The sequence below is a fragment of the Sesamum indicum genome, linkage group LG2 (genome assembly GCF_000512975.1).
Source record: "Sesamum indicum cultivar Zhongzhi No. 13 linkage group LG2, S_indicum_v1.0, whole genome shotgun sequence".
Taxonomy (NCBI): domain Eukaryota; kingdom Viridiplantae; phylum Streptophyta; class Magnoliopsida; order Lamiales; family Pedaliaceae; genus Sesamum; species Sesamum indicum.
In genome coordinates, this window is record NC_026146.1 from 14,577,930 (window position 1) to 14,605,824 (window position 27,895).

At 36.5% G+C, this 27,895-nt stretch overlaps 1 protein-coding gene across 1 annotated transcript; it reads left to right on the forward strand.

Annotated features, from left to right (window-relative positions):
- Nucleotides 240-27,825, forward strand: LOC105156176 (THO complex subunit 2). Its single transcript, XM_020699489.1, has 35 exons — nt 240-596; nt 982-1,107; nt 2,097-2,138; nt 5,522-5,581; nt 5,679-5,741; nt 5,838-5,918; nt 7,079-7,147; nt 7,223-7,270; nt 7,360-7,428; nt 7,601-7,615; nt 8,166-8,284; nt 9,827-9,902; nt 10,253-10,446; nt 12,071-12,151; nt 12,336-12,543; nt 12,618-12,860; nt 12,947-13,027; nt 13,103-13,222; nt 13,311-13,370; nt 14,559-14,686; nt 18,093-18,189; nt 18,259-18,387; nt 19,648-19,751; nt 20,013-20,193; nt 20,379-20,560; nt 20,696-21,302; nt 21,430-21,534; nt 21,833-21,988; nt 22,079-22,159; nt 22,493-22,712; nt 22,844-22,932; nt 25,083-25,206; nt 25,280-26,268; nt 27,064-27,356; nt 27,663-27,825. Exons 1-35 carry the CDS (start codon nt 462-464, stop codon nt 27,730-27,732), a joined length of 5,445 nt encoding a protein of 1,814 aa, XP_020555148.1. The 5' UTR covers nt 240-461; the 3' UTR covers nt 27,733-27,825.

The following is a 27,895-nucleotide window of genomic DNA, read 5'->3' on the forward strand; positions in this document are numbered from 1 at the left end:
TGAGTCCGTACTTAGCGTATAGAATTTTGGATTTGATTCGAATAATCTAAATGAACAGCCTTGAAAAGTATGGATGTAATATACCTTTTTAACTAATAGTGGGTTGTTTTAGGAGGCCCAAAAATTTGTTATTATTTGGGCCTTGTATTGTTACAAGTGAAATTGGGCCGAAGCTGAAGGCCCAAAAACATGGAAAATACAAAGTCAGAAAAAAGAGGAATGAAATGAGAAAGCAGAGAATTGAACTCAGGACAAAGCTTTCTTCTCCATTCCCAAACCCTTGCACGCACAATTGAAATTCGCCTGAAACCTAGAGGAGAACCCTCTCCAGTACTCGCTCATGAAAGGCTGGGAAACCACATTTCTGCCACTTTCTCGTGGTTTTCTCCTCTGATTTTGCTCACCCAATCCTCGTAACTTCGAGCTTCTTCTGATATTTATATATACAATAATATTTAACAATGTCTCTGCCTCCTCTGGAGTTTGTGTACTTGACGGAGGACTCCATTAAAGAATTGAAGAACTCAAATTCAAATTTCAGATTTCCTTCCCCGGCACCCGTCCTCCGGTTTCTATATGAACTCTGCTTCACCATGGTAATGATGAATAAGTATTCTGTTGTGTGTATATGCTTCAAGTTGTTTATTTGGGCATTTGTTTTGGTGGTTGCTTGTATTGGTCTGTGGATTTTTCGGGTTCTTGCTGTAACGTTGTGCTTTTCTTGTATATGTGCTTTTAGTTTCAGCTAGTGGTTTGAATTTTTAATGGAGGGTTTTCATGGACGTTTTACTTTATTCAAGTTCCATTGCCATATTTTTATCGCAAGTTTTTGTTTTTTTGTAATTTTGGGGTTGGAGGTCTTTTGACGTTCTTGATTCATCTGGATTTCTCATTGGTGTTTTACTCGGCTTCTCTTGTTCTTAAACTTTTCATTAGTTCTGGTTATTTGGTTAAATATTGAGGTTTTTCTTTGGTTGTTAGGTCCGAGGGGACTTGCCATATCAGAAATGTAAAGGGGCCTTGGAAGCAGTAGAATTTTTGGACTGTGGTCCGGAGGGGGATTTAGGATCATATTTTGCTGATATTGTTGCCCAAATGGCTCAAGATGTGAGTTCTCTTAAGTCTTAAGCACTCATTTCATAACATACATGTGTAATCTAGTGCTTGTGGTTGACCTTGTGTTTAAATTACATTTGAACTTCCGAACATGGCATGTCTTATGCATACACTACGTCTTTTCAATCATGGTTTAGCTGCAGCAAGGTCTAAAGTGAAACTTGTTATCTTGTTTGATTGTATTGGTCAGGGTACATATGCTGGGCATTTGTAAGTTAATAATAACTTTCCGATGTTTGTTTTAAAAAGAAGGTAATAAAGACATTGTTTGTGGAATACATGGAATGTACTCAGACCGGGAAAAGTTGGACTTGAATCAATTAGACTACTCCATACCAAGAGAGGAAAAAAAGAAGAAAACTGACTTCAAAGTTACCAACATTTCAACCGTGGGCCCATTCTTGTTACTTGGAGTTATTGTGAGTTTGGCATGTTGATTATGTTGGGTTCCAAGGAATGTATGGATGCCTGAAATGTTGAAGAATATTCTTCTGGAACATGGGAAATATATAGTTGTGGTGAAGCGCCAACATAGAAATCATGTAGACTCATTTTATTGGTCTCCTTCCTAAGCTTAGATGAGGTTGCCATTTGAAGTTTAATGATGATTCAGTTACAGTAAATAAGAAATCAGGACTGTTTGAAGAGAAAATAGTACATTGAAATAAAGAACTGGAGATCATCAAAACGCCCTTTTTGCTGAAAAGATCTCATCAAAGAAAACTGACATTTAACAACTTCTTACATACGATGAAACTTAATGGGAAAGTTCTTAAGCCTGCAAAAATGGCGAACTTGTTGAATACTGTGCCTGAGGACAGTGCTGCAGGCTTCTTTTGTGAAAAGGATAGTATCAGTTGATTATTCCAGAATACGTTATTGATTTTCCACTGCTCGTATTCAGTTACTTAATTTCATTTACTAGTTATGAGTTTGATTGCTTTTTCATTGCTCTAATTTAATGTCCACATTTGATGCAGCTTACTATGCCTGGTGAATATCGCTCTCGTCTTATCAAACTGGTCAGCATCATAGCCATACTTATTTTATCTACAGTTTATGTTTCTCTATAATCATCCTTAAACTGGACTTGAGCAAAACCTACCATCCCCAGGGTAGCTTTTCTTGAACCGGGCACCAAATTCTCTGATGGTAGTGCTTTAACTGTAAGGATGCGTAGAAATCTGTTCTAGATCATCCTATCTTGGATTCCACCGGGGACTTACGTGGACTGTGTGACCAACGAGTTTGGTGTTGGTTTAGCGATAGTTTCTAAGATAATGCAGGTTTAGTGAGTAATTGGTGTTTGTGATTGATGCTGATGAGTGATGAACAGAAAATATGAACAGTGATTTTGGGGGGGAAATTGGGTTGCCTTGTAATTATGTTGTAAAACATGAAAGGGATATATTCATTGTTATTCTAGAAAAAGAATACTAAAAGTGTAGCAGACAAAAAAGATGCTCAACAGATATAGAAGAAAGTGATAGAAGAGAAGAAGATAAAGAGAGAAATAGACGAAGGCGAGAGGGAAGGAGAACAAAGAGAGAGTGAACTGCCTTCTCTAGGACTGGGAAAATTGACAAAATTCCTTATTAAGTTCTCTTATTATGAGATACGTCCGAAACTTATGAATAAGCTAGTATCTTTCTAATCAAACTGCTTGTGCTGCTGGTGGTTTTGGAATGGACCACTAACTGTTTATTAAATTAAAAGAAAGTGCATCATATGAGGCGGGATGAACATAACCTCCTGGTACTTCCTGTAGAGCGTTGCAATTTTCTGTAACGCTTTTAACAAGTGTATGCTTTACAACGAGAAAGTGCATCACTTGAGGTGGGATGAACATAAGCGATTTTCTGGAAAGCTTTTAAGAGGTGTTACTTTCTTTACAACGAGAAGGTGAGGTCCTACAATAGGGACTACTTTGAGAACTTGTTGATCTATAATGGAGGGGAAACCAATCGGAAGGAATATGTGGAAAGATAAGCCGAATCATTAAGAAGTGGTGTTAAATCTAGTTTGAGGATACCAAAGATCTATCTTGAAAGGTAAGGGTGTTTTCAACCCTTTCAAACTGAACAATGCTGAAAATTTGCTATGTATTGAAACTGAACCAAATAGTTTGTTTCGTATTCAGTATTCATTTTTATGAAAATTTGATAACTAGACCACTTGCATAATATTGAATTACCAACCGTGTTAAATGCTAAAATGTTATTTTACATACTTTTATAAATGTATTTTAATACCAATTTTTTTTTAACTCACCAAAAGTTGAAGTTAATAAACAAAAAAAATTATAATTCTAATATTTAACTTTTTAACTATTTTTTATGTTCCATCGAAAACCCAATTAACCAAATTTCCAAATCTAAATACTGAATAAAACTCAGTAATAAGTGAATTGACTCGAGTGATTTGGTTTGGTTAGAATAGCTTCGGTTTTCAATATGTCAGCTTGGCATATATTTCATTTTGTCAAATTTTCTACGCCAGTTGGTCTTCTGTTATTAAATGACCCCTGCGCTTGGAGGAATTTACTATGTTTTAATCAACAACCTTCATTTGCAATCCCCTCATGATATCATATAGATCTGCATGGAGAGATCTAGGATCTTTGTCATAATGCAAAATGGGGCCTCCAAGAGACTAGTGTTTTTTCTAGTTATTGGAGACCCCATTCTGATACAAACTCAACATATGCTGATTGGTCACTGTTCATTAATGAGCGCGAATTGCCTAGGTAGTTCCGCAAATGGGTATAATCCATGAAATTGCATGAACTATAAAATCAAAGAAGTGAAAATAATAACTTTTATTTGAAGGCGCTTTTTTCTGTAATTCCTGTGATGTGAGTTATCAATAGAGTTGAAACAGTTTAGATAGTTTGTAGTGGGCTTTGAAAATTGTAATAGGTGTACCTGAGGCTATTGTAGTGACCGGTGAAAATTGTAATAGGTGGACCTAAGGCTATTCATGTAATAGGATTGCCTTTTGTAGAATTATTGCGTAAAAGTGTTAGTGTGGGGCAGTGCATCAACTTCAATTGAAACATAGATACGGTGTTCCGATTCATGTGATAATAACTTTTTCAAATGAATATAATCTTCTAACACATGTTTCTTTGGCTCTGGCCATCATTCTTCTTAAACATTTTTAAAATTTGAATAAGATTTTCAAACTTTGGAAAGGCTTGGCTGGCAGTTCTGCTATTGGAATAGCAAATAATTATTTAGCAAATCCTTGAAGATGTCAATATATGGATGTTATCTATGCCGGCCTATGTGTTTATGGAAAGCCCTGGTCAATATGTTTCTGGGGCAAAAAAGGTAAAGACATAACTTTAGTATATACACTTGATAGTCTTCTGACATAAGTTCTCTTTTGGGAATATTTATTATTTTCTTTTCTGGGTCCGGGTTTAAAAGCCATGGATTGCTTAGTCTAGTTATGAATTGGTTTTAGATTAAAGTGGCTTGTTTTATATGCTGTTGCGCATTAAATCTGGTTAGCATTTAGTATCTTTGTATTTTGTAGTGCCTTTGTGTCACTTTTCAAATTACTCTGATTCGTTCTATCTATTTCTTGGTTTTCAGCTGAACCTTTTTAACTTTGACTGGCTAAAAACATATTTAGGAAACAAGTTTCCCAAAGCAAAAGCGAGTTATACTGGGTATAAACCTGTGAATTTGTAGCATTTGTGATGCACCAGATGTACCTTCTACTGACAATTATTGATTAGTCCATTCTGTGGACACTATAGAGTATGCTTAGAATTAGGATGAGTTGCTACACAGTGTAAACTGTATTGAATCCAGAAAAGTGGTTGAAGAAAATTGTTAGAAACGGATGCTCACCCAGTTGTTCAACTTACCTTGAAGTTTACTAAAAGAACCTGCCAGATCTTGATATCTTAAACTTTCTGTGTAGCATCAGTTTTTGCCTCATATTTGTCGTAATCACTTAGCTCATCCTGAATGGCTTATCTGAAGCTTTTTTGTTTGTTGGATGCTTCACTTATTTTTGGTTTATTATGATTTCTTTTGCATGTGCCTAAATACTAAGATAGATGACTTAAATATGATGTCATAGTGGGAATGTGATTTAGTGATGGTTCACTTACCAGTTTGATTAGGAACTAATGAACAATTATATTTTGATGAAATGATGAGTGGTTTAAGTTTTAAGAAGTAGTTGAAAATGAACTGGGAAGTGGAATTAGTTAGTGCACATAATGGTGTAATTAAGTGTGAATCCTATGTAGTGATAGTTATATGTTTTCATGCAATTTTGGGATTTTCAGCAAACATTCATGAAAAGTATGATTTTCCTGCCCTGAAAACTCTCGGTATTAGTTGTCATTTGACATGCAAGTGATTTCTTGTTTTTCTTTTCCTTCCAGGCAAAATGGTTGGTGGAATCTACATTAGTCCCGTTGAGATTTTTTCAGGAGCGGTGTGAGGTGAGAATTTAAATTTGTACCTGCCTGTTTTATATTTGAGGAACATTAATGTGTGACGATGAAAACCTTACTGCTTCCATTCTCACCCATGTTGCAGGAAGAATTTTTGTGGGAGTCTGAAATGATTAAGATAAAGGCTGCAGATCTGAAGTCCAAAGAGGTAGTTTGGGCTGTAGTTACATTGTTATAGTGGCACATTTTCAAGGTGCATTTATTTCCATCACCTGTGCTTCAAAATCACATGGTCTGGTTTCAGGTTCGAGTAAATACTCGTCTTCTTTATCAGCAAACCAAATTTAACTTGCTTCGAGAAGAAAGTGAGGGCTATGCCAAGCTGGTATGTTTCCTTTACCTAGCAATATTCCTCCAACTCTTTTTGTGCATTGTTGCATTGCTACAATGTGTGAGGAATCTGAGTATTTTCTGGTATGGGAAAGAGATTTGTTTCAATCTTTTTTCATCATCCTGAGTTGGTTCATCTTTGTCCACATCATACTTAGTGTATGTCTTTAGCCAAACAATGGTATTTTAGTTCTTTTTGGTGGATATACAGCAATATTGGAAATGTTTAGATGGAACAGAGTTGTTCCAATGAGTTGTCTTTAACAGTGTGTAGGAATTCATCATTTAAGAAGAAGGCGTGTATTATTCTGAACGTTTATGGGCAACTTCTTCATTGGTTTGGCATCACAATTTTTTGTTGGACTGCATTCAAAAAGCTGAGGTTGAACTAATAAATGGATGAGAGTTGAAGAAACTAATGTGGTATTCTGTCTTGTGGATGTTGAAGCCTTACTGGAATAGAGTTAGCAAATTTGGTTTTTTTGGAGCGCCTTACTGGCATAGAGTGTGCAAGTTTGGATCTTGGCAACCACTACAGGGATTATGTTTGCTTAAGACCCTTTGTTCAATATTTTCTTATGGCTTGGTATTATGATCAAACAGACTTTTTGTTTTTGTATGGTATGATTTTCACATGTCTCCAGTGTTATTTAACCTTGCAATTCCTGTTCTTCAATTTTGTTCTTTTTTTGAGAGAAACTTATGCTAATTTATTTTTCTGACAGGTTCATTTTGTTTCCGTTTTTAGATTTCTAGTTCAAAGTTAACATATTTGTTTGGAAAATTATGCACTGATATACTTTACTGATTTGGCTCTCATTATTGCTAAATCTAAGTTTGATGCAGTTTTTAAGGGTTGTTACCTTGCCGTGGAGAATGCCAGATCCTCAGGAATTATATATGTATAATCAATACTGTTGTTTCTCATGGTTTATGAATGTCAATTTATGCACGTTGTCTATTATTTTTCACTTTGCAAGTCTGTTTGGTAGGTAGAGAAGCCTTTCTTTACAGACTTCTCTGACAATGGTTGGATGATATATGTCTTCACCATTTCTATTCTGTTATCCTGATTCCCGTTCTCTTCTTTAATTAGGTATTTTTCTCTAGTAGCTTCTTTTTTCGCTTAACCATAATATCTTTGACATCGTGCAGGTTACCCTTCTCTGTCAGGTTCCTGAACCATCAAAAAATGCATCAGCTGCAACAGTTGGAATTATTAAGGTTTATACTTATCTGAGGTTTATCTTATGAACTTCATTTATATCTTATGCCTTCTAATTTCTGAATTATCTGCAGTCATTGATTGGTCACTTTGACCTGGATCCAAACCGAGTTTTTGATATTGTAAGTTGGATATTGTTGGCCAAATAAATCTCCTTATTTTGTTATTAAGAACTATACAATTAGTTCTTACTGATTTCTGTATGTTAAAGGTATTGGAATGTTTTGAGCTTCAGCTTGATAACAGTGTTTTCTTGGACTTAATTCCAATATTTCCCAAGGTATTGATGCTTATTCTTTGTGCTATTTTTCCTTCTTTTTTCTTCTGTTTCTGCTTAGGTGTTTAAGCCATCTTCATGTGCCATATTTTGTCTATTCCTGTCTATTCCACCAGCTCTTTTAAGTTCTGTATTAAAGAAATGTGTAACTGTGATTCGTTCTCGTGTTTCACAGTCACACGCATCTCAAATTCTTGGATTCAAGTTTCAATATTATCAGCGCATGGAAATCAACAATCCTGTGCCACCTGGACTCTATCACCTCACAGCTTTATTGGTGAAGAAAGATTTTATTGACGTTGATAGCATGTGAGTGAGCTATAACTCTGACCATGTATTTGGGTCTCAAGCTGGTCTTGGTGCTCTTTCATATCTGTGCTTGCTAATAGGTATTAGAATGACTAATTATTCATTTATAACTCAGTTTGAGTATACCATCTGAAGTAGAATATCAGCTTGTTAACATTTTCTCCTCTTGTGCAATGTTTCTTCACCATACGTTTTTTCTAAAACATTTGTCAAACACATTACTACTTTAAAGAAAAAGAAAAAAAAACATCAATGCTAATCATTACATTTCATATCTCATCGCATCAACTATTATTAGTTCATTTTTATTTCACATTAAAACACATAATTAAAAATCTTTTCCACTCCAACCAAACTTCTTTATTCTCATTGAGATGAGAGGGCGTGAGAATCAATCAATCACAACCTCAGTCTTTGGCCTCTATAATCAAATTCTTGGATTCAAGTTTCAATATTATCAGCGCATGGAAATCAACAATCCTGTGCCACCTGGACTCTATCACCTCACAGCTTTATTGGTGAAGAAAGATTTTATTGACGTTGATAGCATGTGAGTGAGCTATAACTCTGACCATGTATTTGGGTCTCAAGCTGGTCTTGGTGCTCTTTCATATCTGTGCTTGCTAATAGGTATTAGAATGACTAATTATTCATTTATAACTCAGTTTGAGTATACCATCTGAAGTAGAATATCAGCTTGTTAACATTTTCTCCTCTTGTGCAATGTTTCTTCACCATACGTTTTTTCTAAAACATTTGTCAAACACATTACTACTTTAAAGAAAAAGAAAAAAAAACATCAATGCTAATCATTACATTTCATATCTCATCGCATCAACTATTATTAGTTCATTTTTATTTCACATTAAAACACATAATTAAAAATCTTTTCCACTCCAACCAAACTTCTTTATTCTCATTGAGATGAGAGGGCGTGAGAATCAATCAATCACAACCTCAGTCTTTGGCCTCTATTTTCACTGATAGCCCAAACAAATAGTGACCATAAATGCAGATAGAAAGAATTGGAGCCTTTGTTGTTGAAAGATGTAAGAGGGATAGTGGACATGTGCACCATCTGATTGTCTATGCTTTTTTTGCATTTTCTTGTACAATATTTTATTTTAAAAAAATTATTTTGAATATATCAAGTTACCGGGTTTGGTCTTTCCCAGTTTACATTTAACTATGATATGCTCATTGGACAAGTAAAATTTTCACAAGATTGTAGAAAGGTTTCTTGGGCTGGACTCACTAGATCGTAATTCGGATTTTAATGCTTATTTGTTAAGTGAATATTTGAGCTTTTCCTAATTGAATGGAGTAGTAGTGAGTTTACGTGGAGCCAAACAAGTGGTTGCTAGTATTTGAAATGAAGTTCTGATAGATTAGGGTAACTGAATTAGCTTGACTTTCTCAAAGTGAGCTGAGTACCACTTGGGGTCTTCATTTTATAAAGATCTATAACTTATGCTGGCCTTGCCCATATTAGTTTGGTCTAACTGCTCTTTTCTAAAAGTACCACACATTCTGGTTGGACGTTATCTGATGGATGCTTGAAGATTCTGATGATCTGATTATCCATAGGTAGTTGTTTGATTAATATAGTTTGATTCATGGTAGAGATAATCTTTCTCTTTCTATTTATGCTATACCGAGGAAGATTTGAATATTAAACATGACAGCAGAAATGTTCTAACATGCAATGGGAATGACTTAGAATGTTGCTGGGTTCACGCAGCAGTGTTATGATATTGAGATGTGCACTCTGTTCTCTTATGCTTCAGGATTCTTTGGTGCGTAAGGACTTTAGATATGTTATTTCTTGTGGTTCAATAACTTCTTTCATTGTGGACCTACTTTGCATTTTTTTTAATTAATTTCTTCTTAAATATTGTATTCTGGCTTTCCATGAACAAGCACAATCTGTGGTACTTAATACAGATGTGACATTCTTTTGGGTGAATTGTGTTATAATGTTTAGCTGGGCCTTTTTTGTTATATTTTAATGCCAGTAAAACTTATCCACTTTTTCTTGCTTCTAACTGCAAGTTGACGTATTCCTCATGTTTGATATGTTATCCTTTTTCAGATATTCGCATTTACTTCCCAAGGATGATGATGCATTTGAGCATTATAATGCCTTCTCCGCTAAGAGACTTGATGAGGTGGTTGAATTTATTTACTAGATGTGTGTTCCTCTTCCGTTGACACTACATTTCTCCAATTCTGGATCAAGTTTTTTCTTCTATGCCATCATTCATGTGATATTCATTAAAGATTTTCTTCTTTTCTCTTTGGCTATTATGAACAACACACATGCACGTGTTACTGAGATGTACTTTTATTAGCGCTATTTTATTTCAAGAGCAAGCACAATCACTTGTTTTTAGTTCATAGAATCTCAGACCATATACTTGTATTTTTGTACTTTTTCTACTTTGCTTCTATCTTTAACCTTTTCTGTTTACTGTTGAATATTGCATCTATATATTGATTTGTGCCCTGGGACAAACAGGCTAATAAAATTGGGAAAATTAATCTTGCGGCCACTGGAAAGGATCTCATGGATGATGAGAAACAAGGAGATGTTACAGTAGATCTTTTTGCTGCTTTAGACATGGAAACAATGGCTGTTGCTGAAAGATCCTCAGAACTTGCAAATAATCAAACTCTAGGCTTGTTGATGGGCTTCCTTGCTGTGGATGACTGGTAAACTGAGATATTCAATGTGAATTTGTTTATAGGTTTTTCCAGTTTTCTGCTTTCACTTTCTCTTTTGCACTTCTCTTACTTGTGATTTTTTTTTGTGATTGTGAGAGAAATTCCAAGTGTGTTTTTGGTTATTATGTCGTCATCTTCTTTATTAATAATATCGTCATTAAAGCTGTAATGCCATGGGGATCCTAGACTTAGGTCCGACCCAAGAGTGAAAGTTCAGACCACGTGCAACATGTTAAAAGAATTCGATGGAGACAATTGGCATTCTGTTGCACAAACATCACAAACTCCTAAATATCCACAGCTTGCATTTCTTGTGAACCCCTTAAAATTCTTCACAACTTCCATGTGCACTCTTCAAGACCAGAGGACATTTCCGAGAATGGAGATCTCTAGGTTTGCTTGGGATGAGACTTGAATGAAGAGACAATTAGGCCACAGCTGAAAATTGATAGTTAAAAATTCTTCATACTGTATCTGGTCTGATAAATGGAACCGACTGAATGCCTTTGTTGCATTTAAAATCCTCCCCCCCCCCCCCTTTTAATTCTTCATACTGTATCTGGTCTGATAAATGGAACCGACTGAATGCCTTTGTTGCATTTAAAACCCCCCCCCCCCCCCCCTTTTACCTTTTGTTCTTAGTTGCCTTCCTGTTCTGCTGTTAGTGCTACCGTGCGACACGCCTTTGTTGCTTTTCATTCTTTTGCTTCTCTTTCTTTCTTTCTTTCTCCACTGTTTCTAGACTTTTTTCTGTTTGTATGTTTCTACATTTAACTGTTGAGTACTTGCTAAATTCGGCCCCTATTTGTGCAAAAGCTTGGCTTCCACAGCGTCCTAGGTAGTGAAAGATGGTTTAACAAGTGCCATAATCATGTTTACTTGCCTTACATCTGGTCAGTTTTTATCTAGAGGCCGTTAACAGTGTATACATCCACTGAGGTATAACTGCCACTTCCTGCATTTTATCAGTGTCCTTTTCTCATATCCAAATATCCTTCTGGGTCTGCCAAATCTCCCCATGAGGGGGTAATCCCTTTACCCTCAACTTTTGCATGTTAGACAATTGTCTAAAATTGTTTAGAAACTGCCACATTTCCAGGTGATATGTTGCCTTTCGTACACGGAAACATCCTTATAATCATTTATTGATCTTCCAAATTAGCACTAAGAACCACTTAATTAACTTATTTAACCTCTTATACCATTAATTAATTAGCAGTAAGCATGAACAATCATTGCTTACAGTTAATGCAAGATTTATGCTATCTTGAAAGTATAGAGTATTACCCAAAAAATCAAAGATTTGTATGGAGCATGGATATTCTTTTATTGTCCAATCTTCTAGAACTGAATAATCTGCCGTTTTCCATGTCCCACTCCCTCTCTATCTTTTGTTTTAATTTTATTTTTTCCGTTCTTAACATGTCATTGACAAGCCAAGGAATGCTTGCATTAACATACTTTGATGCTAAAATCTCTCTATCTCTCCTCCCCTCCATCGCCTTCCTGCCTCTCTCTATCCATCTTCATTAACAAATCTAAAGTAGTTGGAAAGTGTGTTGTTTGGAGCTCTACTTTATGTGACCTTGTATGGTGCACTTTGATGTCGCAGGTTTCATGCCCATCAATTGTTGGAGCGGCTGTCACCACTGAATCCAGTGGAACATCTTCAAATTTGTGGGGGATTGTTCAGGTACTGTTAACTACTTCATGCAATAAGGTGGTAACGTTGGACTGCACATAGTATGACATTGTTTGATATCTACTTTTTGTTCAATTTTACTTCATTTCTTTGCCAACTTTCTATGCTTCTGAGTTCATTATTCAATAGTCTTAACAGGATTTCTCTCTTGTACTTTCGTGTCTGCTATATTCAGGCTCATTGAGAAAACAATATTTCTGGCTTATAAATTAGTATGTCAAACACAAATTTCAACTGCTGGTGTATCCTCTGGTTCTAATGTCGATTCGGAGTCGGGAAGTTCGTCAGTGGATAGATCTTTTATTAATCTGCCCAAAGAGCTGTTTGAAATGCTTTCTTCTGCTGGACCTTATCTTTATCGTGACACTTTGTTGCTGCAAAAGGTTTGCTATCCTAGTCTTTTGTAACTTTTTAGTTACTCTTTCATTTTTTTAATTTCCTCTCTCATGGTGTACAGACAACCAGAGTGTTGAGAGCTTATTACCTTTGTGCCCTGGAACTTGTTAGTGATGGTGATGGAGCATTTAGTTCTCATTCTGTTACAATAGGAAATCAAAGTCCTCGCCTCCACCTGAAGGATGCAAGATTAAGAATTGAGGAAGCACTTGGAACATGCCTTCTTCCGTCTTTGCAGTTGATACCTGCAAATCCTGCAGTTGGTCAGGAGATATGGGAACTTATGAGTCTCCTCCCGTACGAGGTTATTGATGGCAGCATATCCTTTATTTGTCCATTTGTTTACCAATTATGTCTAGCTGAATATTGTCTTATGAATTGTTCTTTAAGGTGCGCTATCGTTTATATGGTGAATGGGAAAGGGATGATGAACGTTTTCCAATGATTTTGGCAGCTCGGCAAACTGCAAGGGTACAAATTCCTCATTCATTGGACTTTGCCATTCATCGTTTGTCAAATACTTTGTAACATTTGGATCTTTTGTAGTTGGATACTCGAAGGATCCTAAAACGTCTTGCCAAGGAAAATCTGAAGCAACTTGGGAGAATGGTTGCTAAATTGGCTCATGCCAATCCAATGACAGTTCTTCGAACAATTGTTCATCAGGTGATAACCGTGGTTTATTTAGTGAGTCCAATAGATTGGTTCACTTGTTGTGTTTAAACTAAATGATATTTTTTGCTTTACTGTACAGATAGAGGCTTACAGGGATATGATTGCTCCAGTTGTGGATGCATTCAAGTACCTTACTCAGGTCCATCAACTACATGTTTTTTCTTCTACTCATGCTTACTGTTTTCATATTTGCTTTAGCAACTTGACTGAAGGCATTTCCATCTCATGAGATTATGTAGTTTGATTAGTTGCTTAATATCATTAAGTTAAAATAAAATTTTGAAGTTTCAGTATTTAAACTTCAACATTTTTCCAATACTTTTAGAAGAGGGATATAACCAGATGATAAATTATATTTCCATAGTTGAATATCATGCACATAGTTGAGGGGTTTAAAGTGAAATTCACCGTTTAATCAACCACTCCTTTGGATTGCATACATGCATATCACATTAAGGCGCTGTCTTACTGGGCGTGAAGCTTTAACAGTTGTTTGTGGAATCATCATTCTGTGATAATAAGTTAGTTATTATTGTGCAAGGATGTTTTGGTAAAGTCTTCTCCTGTTTAGTTAGTTTTTCTGGTAAGAGTTGTGCTTGGAAGTGTTGTATCCACGCATGTATACCGTAATCAGCAGCTAGATGTATCTTAAAACTTTTGTGTGCTTCCACTGTGGTTGTTTTCCAGTTCTTTTATTGGACCATATGATGATATAAAATGCATTATTGTAACTATTATTAAATTGATGGTGGCATGCGTAATCATTTCAGTTTGTTTTAGAGTATTTTAAACTTGTGAGGATTGAATCTGATTTTGCACTATGTTTGGCATCATTTAGAAAGGGATCTGGATTTGGAATCTCATGTGGAATCATAAATTTTTGAGGAAGTGGAATTGTTTATTTGCTACTTTTGCCCTCAAAAACCAAAATGTTCTTTTTAAAGGATGAGGAGAATTTTTGACAAAGACATAATAGTGGCTATAAAATCCAAGCCCCATCAAGTCCGTACTTCTACCTGGATACCTCCAGCTAAATCCATTTATGTGCGAATTCTATTTTTCGGCGTACAAGTTTCAAACACCTAAACAAGGATTTAGAAAGCATGAATCATTTTAAATCCTTTCAAAATCTCCCCTGCCAAACCCATTGTCTTGGTGTTTTGTTCATCTTCATACAACGTCCAATAGAAAGGGCATTATCATAGAGAAATTACCTTATGCATGTGTTTTGTAGTGATTCTTAATCCTTAATGAATTGTATCTTCTTTATCTTGATATACATATTTTCAAAATGTTTTCTTGGCTCTGAATGTATGCCTTTCAACAGCTTGAGTATGATATCTTGGAGTATGTTGTGATTGAACGCTTGGCTCAAGGTGGACGGGAAAAGCTTAAAGATGATGGTCTCAATTTGTCAGACTGGCTCCAATCTCTGGCATCATTTTGGGGTCACCTGTATGAATCTTTTTCCCCATTATATTGCTCTCATTTTCTGGTTAATTGCAGTGTCTGCAATGACATACTGATAAGTTGCTTGTGCATTTAGTAAGCATGTGATGTCTCATCTTTGAAATTGAATTATTGGTCTCTATTGACTTTAGGTGCAGCCGCTTTGGTTTGGTAACAAAACCCAATGTTATAATTGTAGTGTGGTGGTGTAAGATTTCTAGTTTGTTATTTATATTTTGCACTTTTCTGTTCCTTTTTGGTATGTTTCTCTAGGGGCTTGGTTTATTGTTTGTGCTTGCTTTTCTGAATATCTCTGTCACGATTTTGGTCTTTTAAGAACATAAAGACTTTAGTCTTAATTGTGACCAATTATTTCTGTAAAGAACTTAGATTCTGTGGGATGCTCTACCCAGTTTGCGGGTTGCTGATTATTTCTGGGTTTTGCGGGTGCTGATTGTTATCTGGAGAAGCTGGTAACTGGAGCTGGAGTTGTAGTGAACCTGACAGCTTTGGATGATTGATTTGCTCGACAGTTTTCCTCTCTTATGCACTTGTTGCTGGGCGATAAATCAGATATCTTAGAGTGGTGTTCGTGTAGTTTGGGAATAAAGACACCAGTCTGAGGGGGCAGGGAGATTGCCTCTAAACCTTCCTGCCTACGTAGTTTCCCTTTCTTTCTTGATGCCCAAGATCCGTAATCTCAAGGAGGCTTGGGTGTTAGCAACTTTTGGCTAGTGGAAAATTTTGCCTACTTGTAAATATTGGCATAATCAGCTGGGTGTTGGCCTATGAACTGTCATATCGACATTTATCCATCTTTAACATCAGAAGGTGCTAGCATTAGTTCATCACATGATGGGTGGAGAGCAAGATCTGTTGACATCTTAGATGAACAAACTTGATCATTTTTTCTGGAAGGTTCTGTAGAGGATGGTGGACATTGTTATTGCCGAAACTATTCATTAAAACATAAGACCAACGTGTTAATCCAATGAGGAGAGTTATGGTCATACTATTTGGAGTAATTATGTTGAGTACCGAAGAAAAGATGCTCTATTGTCGGGGTTCTGTAAATATTGGGCCATCTTGTGGTGTATGTAATTCTTTTGAATGTCCATGTATACATGTCAATTATGAGGTGAAGATCAGATGTGCTCTACGTCAGAGACCATGAATATTTCTCTATGATTTTCAAGCCCCTCATATGTTTTGGTTGCTTATCTCCTCAGACATGGCATTGAAATTATATGTTCTTTAAGTTTCCTCTTGACTATGTTCTGTGACCATTGCTGATCTCAACTAAGAGTCGTGCTTGGACAAAGAATGGTTAAGAACTACTTGATATTCCGTTTTTCCTCAAGGTGGTATTGTTGGTATTATAGCTTCAGGAGTGGGTTATCAGTATGCAATCCTGCAATATGCAGTTTATTTTGGTGGCAAGACATCTTGTTTGCCGCTTCATCTTCCTAGACTGTGATGTTGGGGTTATTTGGGAAGATCAATTCAGTTCTCTTTCTGCCATTGGTGCTTTGAAGATTCGGAGAACTTGATTTTCTTGTTCCTCATCCACCAAAGCTCTAAACTTTCAATACTTGAACGTAAGATGACTGAGAGGCATTTAACGGAAGTATGAATTTTACGTCATGGCTAGTAAGTTGTAAGAGTTATGCGTATGTAGTGTTGGATGCACTCTGAAAATTAATAAATAGTCAAGGTGATTTCAATAGTTGTTGTCTCTGTCTTCCCTTTGCGGAACTTGTAAATAGAGTCAGTTTTTGTTCTTGTTGGTTCTAATCTATCTTAGACATGAAATATGTTAAATGTCAAGATATCCATAAAGCTATGATTTAATGCATTAGGCTTGTATGTTCATGTCTGGCATGACCATGCATCACAAGATTTGTATCGAGAACCTTTCGAGTTTCTCTCTGCTTTAGATGGATAGAAGGGCAAAGTATTTCATTGAGATTTGTCGTGGTTATTTACTTTATTATTTTTTTCTCTACTAAAAGAATGACATCCTCGTTTAGCTAAACAGTCCTACTGTCGATATTGCGATACACTATTGCCATTGTATCAGTGTTAAATACGGTTTTACATATGATTCCAGTGTTCAGCTTCTCTGTTATTGCTGTTGTATGTGTTAAATACAGTTTTACATATGATTTCATTGTTCAGCTTCCTGGTTGTTTGGTAGATTAGACGACTTTCCATATCATCTTGAGACTTTGATGCCTCCCATAGTTTATCCTCTGGGGAAATTGTGATTTCTGATATTAGTGTTTAACATTCCTTCTGTTAAAAGTTTTTTTTTTCTTTGTTTCCCTTTTGGTTTGTCTTGGTGTTCCTCTGAGTTAAGGTTGTGTAACATGTCTCGCCTGCTGTACCACAAACTGCTTATTGTGCGACCTGCCGTGTCACTGACGTGTCTGCAATACCAAAAACTATATTATCCAACCCAAGGGTTTGATCATATCTAGGCTGAGAACACAAAGGAAATTCCTTTCCATTCAATCATGTGAATTAGAAAGAAACCTAGTGGAACTGAAATTTTTGGGTTGGAGTGTAGGCTCTGTTCCATACTTGTGATAGAAATTTGACTGTAATTGAAGAGATAACGATCTGAAAAGCATGGACACCATATGGCTATAAAGTTTTGTGGTCATGACATGTCTTCATATGTAGTACACAGTAAAGGGATTATAGTTTGGTCTGGGTATCATATTAAGCACAGAAGAGTACATAGTAAAGGGATTATAGTTTGGTTTTGGAATCGTATTAAGCATAAGAGCTGAAACCTTACAACTCAAATCTTGGAGTGAGTAATCTATAATTTTAAACTGGATAGTAAATCCAATTATTCTTAAACCTATACAATAGATCAGGAAAGCGCTTGTGAAAGTACCTCACGTTGTCATGCTCTATTGAAAGTGTTGGTTATATAAAAAATGAGAGATGATGTTGAAATAGTCTAGCATATCCGTTCATTCAGTTTTGCTCTTCTTTTTATACGGAACTCTGCAAAGAGTTTTATGCATCAGACTTTCTCGGATAAAATGTGGATTTGCTGTTATATTATAGAAACCTAGTCATAAAGTTGGAAAATATTTTTATGATTTTGGACTAAAACTTAAAAAGAAACAGAGACTACCAACATTAACAAATCCTGTGGTCAAGTAATGGGCATTAAAATTTAGACATCTTTTACTCCTTTTTTTGGGTAAATAGACCTCTTCTGTTCCTTGATTTTTAAGTATTCTGGTATTTGGTTAGAACTTATGATCCTGGTTTCTCTTGCAAAATTATTTTGCCAAAGTGATAATTTTTAGTTGATTCTCATTGAAACGTATCTGTTGATTATACTTTGATACTTATGGCATGGCATTTGGTTGAGCGTTTTTATTTTTTCTAGGTGTAAAAAGTATCCATCAATGGAACTCAGGGGTCTTTTCCAGTATCTTGTAAATCAATTGAAGAAAGGGAATGGGATTGAGCTTGTTCTCCTGCAGGTTGTTTCATGTTAACTATATCTTTTGTCACTTCATATTTGTCACTAACTATTTGTGGGTACTCTACAGGAACTAATACAGCAGATGGCTAACGTGCAATACACGGAAAACATGACCGAAGATCAATTAGATGCCATGGCAGGAAGTGACACTCTCCGTTATCAGGCTACATCATTTGGCATCACAAGGAATAACAAGGTGCCTTTTTATGCAGCCATTGTTCCCGAATGAAAATTAAATTCTAAATAGAAGCCTAGAAATTGCTAAGGGCATGAATCTTTTCTTTCATATTGGTATTCAGATGAGTAATCTTGAATTCTTCGTTCATGGAAAACATTGCGGAAAATTCACCAGTTCACTCATGTCATGTGCATGGAGTAAACAGGAAAATTTTTTTCATAAAGAAAAGCTACCAGACAGATGAATATTGAAATCTCTGTTTCCCATCATCCTTAGTTCACTTCATAATTGATATGTGTCAGTTGAGCCTGAATTTGGGGTATAATGTCTAGCACACCCTTGTGCTGCTTTTGTGTGGAAAATGTTAACATTATACTTGCTCACCCGAGCAAGATTTACTGGCATACAAAATGAAAGATTTGGTTAGTCTGAAGTATTGGTTTAAAAGTAATATTGTCTCGTATCTGATTTCTCATCTGCATTCATTTTTGTTGTTGCCATAACTTGTAGGCATAAGAACTTATGAAACTAATTGGAGCTTCATATTTGCTATATGACCCATTTGCCATATGCAGAACTTCTAGCCGGCTTTTGAACTGTTCTGGAATCTTTCTTGTTGGTATATTCTATAATGCACATTGCACATTAGGCAAATTGATTTCTTCCCTTTACTGTGTCTAGTTTTCCATTCTTATCCTGTTCTTACCTTAATTCCAAAAATTACATTTGTGTTTGTAATGGTGCCTTTGTATAAAACAATCTCTGTGCTGTTTTTGTTATTTTATATAGCGTTTCTTGTTTGTTATGCCTATTTATCAAAAGAAGGTTGTATGTTTGTGATTCAATTATTATGGAACAGTACTTTATTCTGATCATTATTTTGTTTCACTAATTCTACATGCACATGGAGTATTGGGGGAATAATAGAAACTTCCGATGTACTAATTAAACTTTAGTCTAAACTCATCTCTAAGGAGGTCGACCATGTTCTAATAGTTCATTATCTTCTCCTGTATACCATATATGATATTTGTTGCTTATTAATAGTTTTACTGGCTTGTCACATGTTGCATTTAATGTGCTTTGGCCAAACTGCTGTGGCTTATCTGTAGATTAGATATTTGATAACTTTCTTCCTTTAATCTGACGAGCATCATTTGTGCATTTAATAGGGTTTGGGATAAAGTATCTATGCGTTTTGAGCCTTTGAAGTATTATGTATCACTATAAAAAAAGCTTTAATGGCTTGAGTTTCAGAGTTTTTCCCCATCTTTGCAGGCATTGATCAAGTCCACTAACAGACTTAGAGATTCTTTGCTCCCGAAGGAAGAACCCAAGTTGGCGGTTCCGCTTTTGCTTCTGATTGCACAACATCGTTCTGTGTAAGCTCTATGGTTGTTAGTTAGAAAACTAATAGGACTAGCAGTGAATATAAATGGTGGATTGCAGGTTCTTGCTGCCCTCCTCCTTCTCTGTATCGGTGAATTTAGTATGATCATGGGTGGTTTAGATTAGGTCTATTGATGTCCAAATTTTTCATATGTCACGGCTTGATATAATGCATCTCTCTTTAGCATCCATGTTATATTGTTCGATGCTCCAAGATAACAATTTTTCTGATGTTGCATAGATGTTTTATGTAGGGTTGTCATAAAAGCAGATGTGCCTCATATCAAAATGGTCAGCGAACAGTTTGATCGATGCCATGGGACCCTTCTTCAGTATGTGGAATTTCTTTGTAGTGCAGTGACTCCCACATCAACTTATGCGTTGCTGATTCCCACTCTTGATGAACTTGTACATCAATATCATCTTGATCCTGAGGTCTCCTCTCCGCTCTTGTTCAATCCTTCAAGTCTTGCATTAATTTCCTTTATAACTCCTTTGGTACTCTTTCTTGTTTCTTATTGGGAGTTTTCCCAATTTTTTGTAAGCCTAATAAAAGGTTGTATGTTTAAAGAATGTAATATATTATTAAAAATTTTGACCCTGTTGTTCTATCTATTTAGGTGGCCTTTTTGATTTATCGGCCAGTGATGAGACTGTTTAGGTGTCAAAGCACTCCCAGTTCCTTCTGGCCTTTAGAATGTAATGAAGCACTGAACCCTGGAGCTGCTGAAAAGGAGCCTGAAACTTCGGATTCATCCACCACATTGGTTCTGGATGTTGGATCTTCTCGCAAGCCCATCTCGTAATGCCTTTGACAGTAGAGTTTTTATTTTGAATTTGGTTCTCACTGTTATACTATACCCCCATATGACTCTCTTGTGGCAACTCTCACCTGTGGCTCTCACTTAATGCTTAGCCTTTGACATATACCGTGCAGATGGATTAATCTTCTTGACACTGTCAAGACAATGCTGCCTGCAAAAGCCTGGAATAGCTTGTCTCCTGATTTGTATGCAACCTTCTGGGGTCTTACTCTATATGATCTCTATGTGCCCAGAAGTCGTTATGAATCTGAGATTGCAAAGCTGCACGCTGCTCTTAAAGCTCTTGAAGAATTTTCTGATAATTCCAGTTCTGCAATTGCTAAAAGGAAAAAAGATAAAGAAAGAATTCAAGAGTCTCTAGATCGATTGACTATGGAGCTTCAGAAGCATGAAGAACATGTTGAGTCTGTGCGTCGTCGACTTGCTCATGAGAAGGATACGTGGTTGAGTTCATGCCCCGATACTTTAAAAATCAATATGGAGTTTTTGCAGCGTTGTATATTTCCACGCTGTACATTCAGTATGCCAGATGCTGTATATTGTGCGATTTTCGTAAATACACTCCATTCCTTGGGAACACCATTCTTTAACACTGTGAACCACATTGATGTTTTGATATGTAAAACCTTACAACCTATGATTTGCTGCTGCACTGAGTATGAAGTTGGTCGACTGGGTAGGTTTTTATTTGAGACGCTGAAAACTGCATATCATTGGAAGGTCAGAATACCTTTGCTATATAGTTATCTCAGTTTATTTATACTAGAAATTCACTTCATGCATCTTTTGTATTTGCTGCTGTAAAAGCGCTTTTTGTATATTCATAATCATTAGCTTTGGTCTGTAGAGTGATGAATCAATATATGAGAGGGAGTGCGGAAACATGCCAGGATTTGCTGTCTATTACAGATATCCAAACAGTCAGCGTGTTACCTATGGTCAATTTATCAAGGTAAGTTAATGGATAAATGATTATTTCATGCTGAGTCTTTAGTTTGTTAATTGTTGGACTTCAGTTATCTCTTTGAATCATGCCTTTTCTGGTTGTTATTTGCCCATAAAGGTTGGCTACCCATATGTTTTCAATACTCAAAGAAATGGTTATTTCCTTACTGTACATATATGCTATCTACCTAAAATGCAGTAAATGGTTCAGTTTCCTGTAAAAGGAGAGTTGGCAAAGTTGATGTGTGTGTATGTGCACGTGTGCTCGTTTTCACTTTATGGCAACAAAATATTCTTGTTTGAAGGTACACTGGAAATGGAGCCAACGGATCACTAGGCTTTTAATCCAATGCTTGGAATCGACTGAGTATATGGAGATTCGAAACGCCCTTATTATGCTGACAAAAATCGCAGGGGTTTTTCCTGTTACACGGAAGAGTGGTATCAATCTTGAAAAGCGGGTAAAGTGTATTCATAGGGTTTTGTTTATTGATTTGTTGTCACAGATTTTAACTTAGTTAGCAATGTACTATCTCCTTTTGTTTGCACAGGTAGCTAAAATTAAAAGTGACGAAAGGGAGGATCTCAAAGTGTTGGCCACTGGTGTTGCTGCTGCATTAGCTGCTAGAAAGGTAAATTTTCATTTTTATCTCTCTTAAAAGCAGTGACCAAGTCAGGCGGGGATCCTTGGAAAACCGTCTTCATTTTTATTTTCTTTGTTAGCAGAGGAAATCCATGTGTGGTTGTTCTATATTCTATCCCTTATCGGTTGCTTAAGCAGCTGCAGAGTATCTGTTGATAGAACCAGAACATATGTTTGGTTGCTTGATTTAAGCTTTTGGCTTTGCTTCATATCATTTTGATGGGACACTGTATTCTTTAAGCAATATATAATTTTTTTATAGCATCTAATTCATCTCCTTTCAATATCAGTCTACTGAGTTTATCTTATTTGGTATTGGCAGCCTTCATGGGTTACAGACGAGGAATTTGGCATGGGTTATCTTGATATAAAGCCGGCTCCTGCTCCTGCTTCTAAGTCTTTATCGGCAAATGCTACTGCTGTGCAAAATGGAGCTGGTCTTAGTGTTTCTCAGGCTGAGCAAATTGGGGGTAGAACTGTTTCTGCAGGAAGCTTACATTCAGATTCTGGGAATGCAATCAAAGACCCTAGAAGACCTGATGGTAAGATGTAAAGGACAGGAAGTACTTGCTATCTGCGCCATCTCATTTGAAATTGCAAGTTGGATCAGTTAATGGGTCTGATCAATCTTCATTGCTGTTGACTGGTGTGCAATCTGGTTTATCACCCCCAGTTGACAATCTAAAACAGGTGGATGAATTGGCCAACAAACAATTGGAAGAAAACACGAAAGTTACTTCTAAGACATCTGTGGAACCTGAGGTAGGGATTAATAACTTATCACTGCTCTCTGCCTTGATATTCTTTCTTTATCTTAATTTCTTTTGTGCGGTGGTGAACTGTTGTCAGTTTGGTGTTATTTTTAGGTGAGATTTGCATAGGAAAGTGGTAACCTTCAAGTATATGTCTCCACTTCTTGGACTACAATATATTTCACTATTTATGTTCCAGTAGATGCAGCCTCTAATCATATTTCATAAATAGCTGAATCTAATTTAGGAAAGGCGCTTCTTTGAAAGTTTGAAAGAGACAAAATCAGATCTAGATGCTCCTAAAAAATTGCTTTTATTGGCTGCTGCATGAATGGTCTGAATTTGTGTCTTTTCATGGTTATTGATTGCTTTCATTTGGATTGCTATCAGTGGGGTGGGGACCTAGGAAGTGGGGTTTCTTTTGGGGGTATCAATCATCAACTCTTAACTTGCTGATAAGCAATAAGAAATTTAGACCATGCACTGGCAGTTAATAAGCGGACCAGTTTTATTTAGTTGGTTTTATTCCATCTACATAGTTGGAGGTTTTATAATACCAACTGGTTTTTTAGTGTCTCGATCAAAAGAAAAAAAAAACTGTTTCCTTGGTGTCATGCAGGACATACTCTTATGCTCTCTTTTGTTAATGTAGGTTGGCTTTCAAAGCTAAATGACTCTCACATGTCTGTTACTTTCTACCTTGGCTCTTTGTGTATGCAAATGGTATCTTATATTAAACTGTTCATTTTAAATTTGAGTTGGTGATTGCTGTGAGGTCAATTTTACTAATATCAGTAAGATGTTTGAGAACTTATAACATGTAGAGTGTCTCGAAAAATTTATAGGAAATCAGCTTATAATATTAGAAAATAAGATGTACAAATCTGATACGCTCATTTGGTGGAAAAAGTAAAGAGTTCCTAGCTTATTTTTAAAATTTTAATCAACACTTTGAATTTTATTCATATAGATTATAAACTTGCCATTATTATCATTGTATGAAGCTCAATCATTGTACTTCAGTTGAAACTTCAAGAGCTTATAAGAAAAGACTTAACATATTATATGTTTTAAAACACCAAACAATATATGAGCTTGTAAGACCGAATGTCGTCTAAAGTTAGGCTTGAAGGCAATTGCATGCCCTAAGTATGTATGTCTTTGTGTAATAAGGGCGAAGTTTTTGATATTATAGATACATGAAATTAAATTGGCTTTCAATTGTATTTAACATAGATAATTTTTATTATGTTAAGGGTAAATTACAATGAAGAGGTTTATCATAATTACGAATACCCCCTCACGGTTTGAAAAATTAGAAATACCCCTACTGATGTTTGATGAAATTATGTAATCCTTTATGAAATTGTCAACTTTGCCCTCACTGTATTTTTTTATTTTTTAAAAAAAATTTAAAAATTTGTAAAAAGTCGGACTGGGTGGATGGAAAAATTTGAAGAACTATAAAAGAAAATTATCCACTTAGTCCATTAAAAAAATTAGAATATTTTAAAAGATAAACAAAATTACAATTCTTAGTCCACAAGGGCATTTGGTCAATTCGCCAAACAAAAAATGGATGAAAACCTAATGGAGACTAACGGATTGAGCTAATTGTTAGACGGTCGCTGAAATCAAGGGGGTATTGGTAATTTTGCAAACAACGAGGGGATATTCATAATTTGCCAACCTCAGGGGAGGAGGTTGTAATTTACCCTTATATTAGTTACAAAGTTTACCAACTGCTTATCTGCAGAAGGTATTTGATCTAAGTTGCAACTCTGATGCTGCTATTCTATGTACTATAATCCTATAGAAGTACTTAACAGGATCATGATATATCCATGTGGTGGTACTAAAATACTGTTTGCTTGTTGAGTTTTCTGATAGAATACTTCAAGCTTCTCTATTAACATCTATGCACACAGATTTTTTGATTGACTTATTTGCAACTTTGTTGAAATGGAGATGCTGGTCATGAATTTTTTTTCCTCTGTTCTGGCTTGGTAGTGTGTAAGTTTGGTAAGTTCGGATTGATGGGACGAAAGTTGTAAAGTTCTTTATATTTGTTGGTTCTGTTATGTTGTTTGCTTAAACTATGATTACTCTACTGTGTGCATATGCATTTATGCGATTTTCTTAAGCTGCTCTTATTGTCAGGCGAGGCCTGTGGTGAAAAGGTCTGCCGCTGCTGGATCTCTTGCTAAGCAGGCAAAGCAGGATCTTGCCAAGGAGGATGATAAATCTGGGAAAGCCATTGGCCGAACTGTAGCTTCTTCTTCTGGTAATAGATACCTATTTCCTTATTATTTGATGCAGAAATATGGAATTTGCTAATGTTTCTTCTTCAATTTCAGGAAATGCAGCCACGATTGGTTCAGCTAAAGTAGCAAACTCATCCACCAGGCCTTCCGACCATAACACTGAAATAAAAGCTGAGATCACGAATGCAAAGTCTTCTGATTCAAGGTTTTACAGTGGGAAAGATGATGGCACTGAATATTCAGATGTTCATAAACAGCCAACTTCCAGGTCTACTCATTCTCCCAGGCAGGAGAATCTTATTGCAGCTTCTAAGTCCAGTGAGAAACCTCAAAAGAGAGCCAGTCCAGCTGAAGAACATGACCGGCTAAATAAACGTCGGAAAGGCGAAACTGATTCAAGAGACATAGATGGTGGTGAGGTTCGATTGTCTGAAAAAGAGAGGTCAAGTGATTTGCGAGCTCCAGATAAACTTCATGTGGCAGCATTTGAAAAGACTGGCTCTGATGAACAGAGCAATAGTAGGGCTATAGATAAACCAGTGGATAGATCAAAAGATAAGAGCAGTGAAAGATATGATAGGGATTATAGAGAACGAGTGGATCGTCCTGAAAAGTCACGGGCTGATGATTTTTTATCTGAAAAATTGAGGGACAGGTCACTAGAAAGACATGGAAGAGAGCGTTCCGTTGAACGAGTACAAGAAAGAGGTGCAGATAGGAATTTCGATAGGCTAGCTAAGGATGATAGAACTAAAGATGATAGAAGCAAGGTGCGGTATGGTGAACCATCTGTGGAGAAATCACATGTAGATGACAGATTCCATGGGCAAAGCTTACCTCCACCTCCACCTCTGCCACCTCATGTCATCCCGCAATCTGTTAATGCCAGTAGGAGGGATGAAGATGGTGATAGGCGATTTGGAAATGCCAGGCATACACAAAAGCTTTCTCCAAGACATGATGAGAGAGAAAGGAGAAGATCTGAAGAGAATGCTTCCACATTACAGGATGATACGAAACGGAGAAGAGAAGATGAATTCCGAGATAGAAAACGTGATGAGCGAGATGCAATATCAATTAAGGTAGCTCAAATAGTTAACTTTTGGTCATTTCTCATTTTTTTACTTTTCCTATTCTCTTTTTATCTTTTGAATGCTTAATTGCCAGTACTTTTGTTTTAGAATTGTACGTAATACTGTTTGGTTGAGTATTTGTTGCATAAGTTGCCAATTGGTAGAACTACAGGAATTAACATTACCTACCTTAGGGAGCTGATCATCAACCAACCCACCTGCTTACCGGCTATGCGTTCATGCATACACATGATCAACTGAGTATGATAAAAGAACTACAGGGTGTTGCAGGTGATGGGTGGTCTGTTCAACCTTTGGTCTACAGCTGATTAGCAATTTTGGCAGTCATTTCAATATGTGGTGAACAGCTATTTACTGTGAGAAAGTAGGAATATCCTTGTGGTGCTGTTTCTTATTCATATAAGGCGACTAATATCATCCATGTGCGCTTTGTATATGGTGCATTCTGTGTCAAGACTCAAGAAACAGGAGGGGGTGGGATGTAGGTGTTAAATATTCAACTGTCTTGCCAAACTTCAAATTAGAGTTCTTTGGATTGTTTTGTAATAGTAGTGCTGAGTTATACCTAGTCCTCTCATGATTCAGAAAGTTATATGTTCGAATGAGGTAAATGCATTAGATGCTAGAGAGACTATTTTGTACTGAAATCATTTTCATCCAACAGTTACTGGCACTTATATCTTGAGGATGAGCCTCTGGTTTTATCTAACAATAATGGCTATACATATCTTTTCTTTTCTATTGTGGTTTTCGTTCTCTTATTATTGTGATTTTCGGATACAGATGGATGAGAGGGAGAGGGATAAAGCAAACATTAGCAAAGAAGATATTGATTCAAATGCTTCTAAAAGGCGGAAACTCAAAAGGGAGCATATGCCATCAGAACCTGGCGAGTATTTGCCAGCCACACCCACGGCGCCTCCTGTTTCAATTAATTTGTCACAGTCTCACGATGGACGGGATAGGGGAGATCGTAAGGGGGTTATAGTCCAAAGATCTGGTTATATAGAGGAGCCAGGCCCGAGGGTCCACAGCAAAGAAGCAGCCAGCAAGGCAACTCGTCGTGATCCCGATCCGTATCCTTAACAAAATTTATGCTTTGATTTGCTTTAATTTGAAAAAACGTCTCGTATTGTTAACTTTGTTTAAGCTTCAGCAGCTGTGATCCTATTTCTCTCCTTCAAGTTGTTCAACACTACAATTCAGCCTTCTAAAAGGAGAAATTCCATAGCGCTTGAATAGTTTGGTCATCTCTTGTCAGTCACACAGTTTAAAATGATTTTGAAGCTTTAACCAATGATTTGCACTGCTAGTACTCGATTCCTGGAACGGCTTAAAGATCTAATGGTTTGATTTTTGAATCCCTTAACTATTGGTTTTAGGATGTACGACAGAGAGTGGGACGATGACAAGAGGCAGAGAGCTGAACCGAAGAGGAGGCACCGAAAATAGACAGATATAGTAGTTCACAAAATGGAACTTGTGAATTCAAAGTAATAGTCTGGTTGGAGAGGTCCCCAGTGTTTGTGGCTGGGGGGGGTTTTGGTGGGTATTTGGTTGGTTGGAAGAATACCTGGCGTGCCTGCCCGATGGGTGTTCGCTGCTGGGGCTCTAC

What these genes read in the sequence shown, in the direction of transcription:
- LOC105156176 (XM_020699489.1), top strand. Translation starts at nt 462, where the DNA reads ATGTCTCTGCCTCCTCTGGAGTTTGTGTACTTGACGGAGGACTCCATT. An exon ending in ATGAACTCTGCTTCACCATG is followed by an intron (nt 597 to 981) that starts GTAATGATGAAT and finishes TTTGGTTGTTAG; the next exon opens with GTCCGAGGGGACTTGCCATA. An exon ending in AGACATCTGTGGAACCTGAG is followed by an intron (nt 22,933 to 25,082) that starts GTAGGGATTAAT and finishes TCTTATTGTCAG; the next exon opens with GCGAGGCCTGTGGTGAAAAG.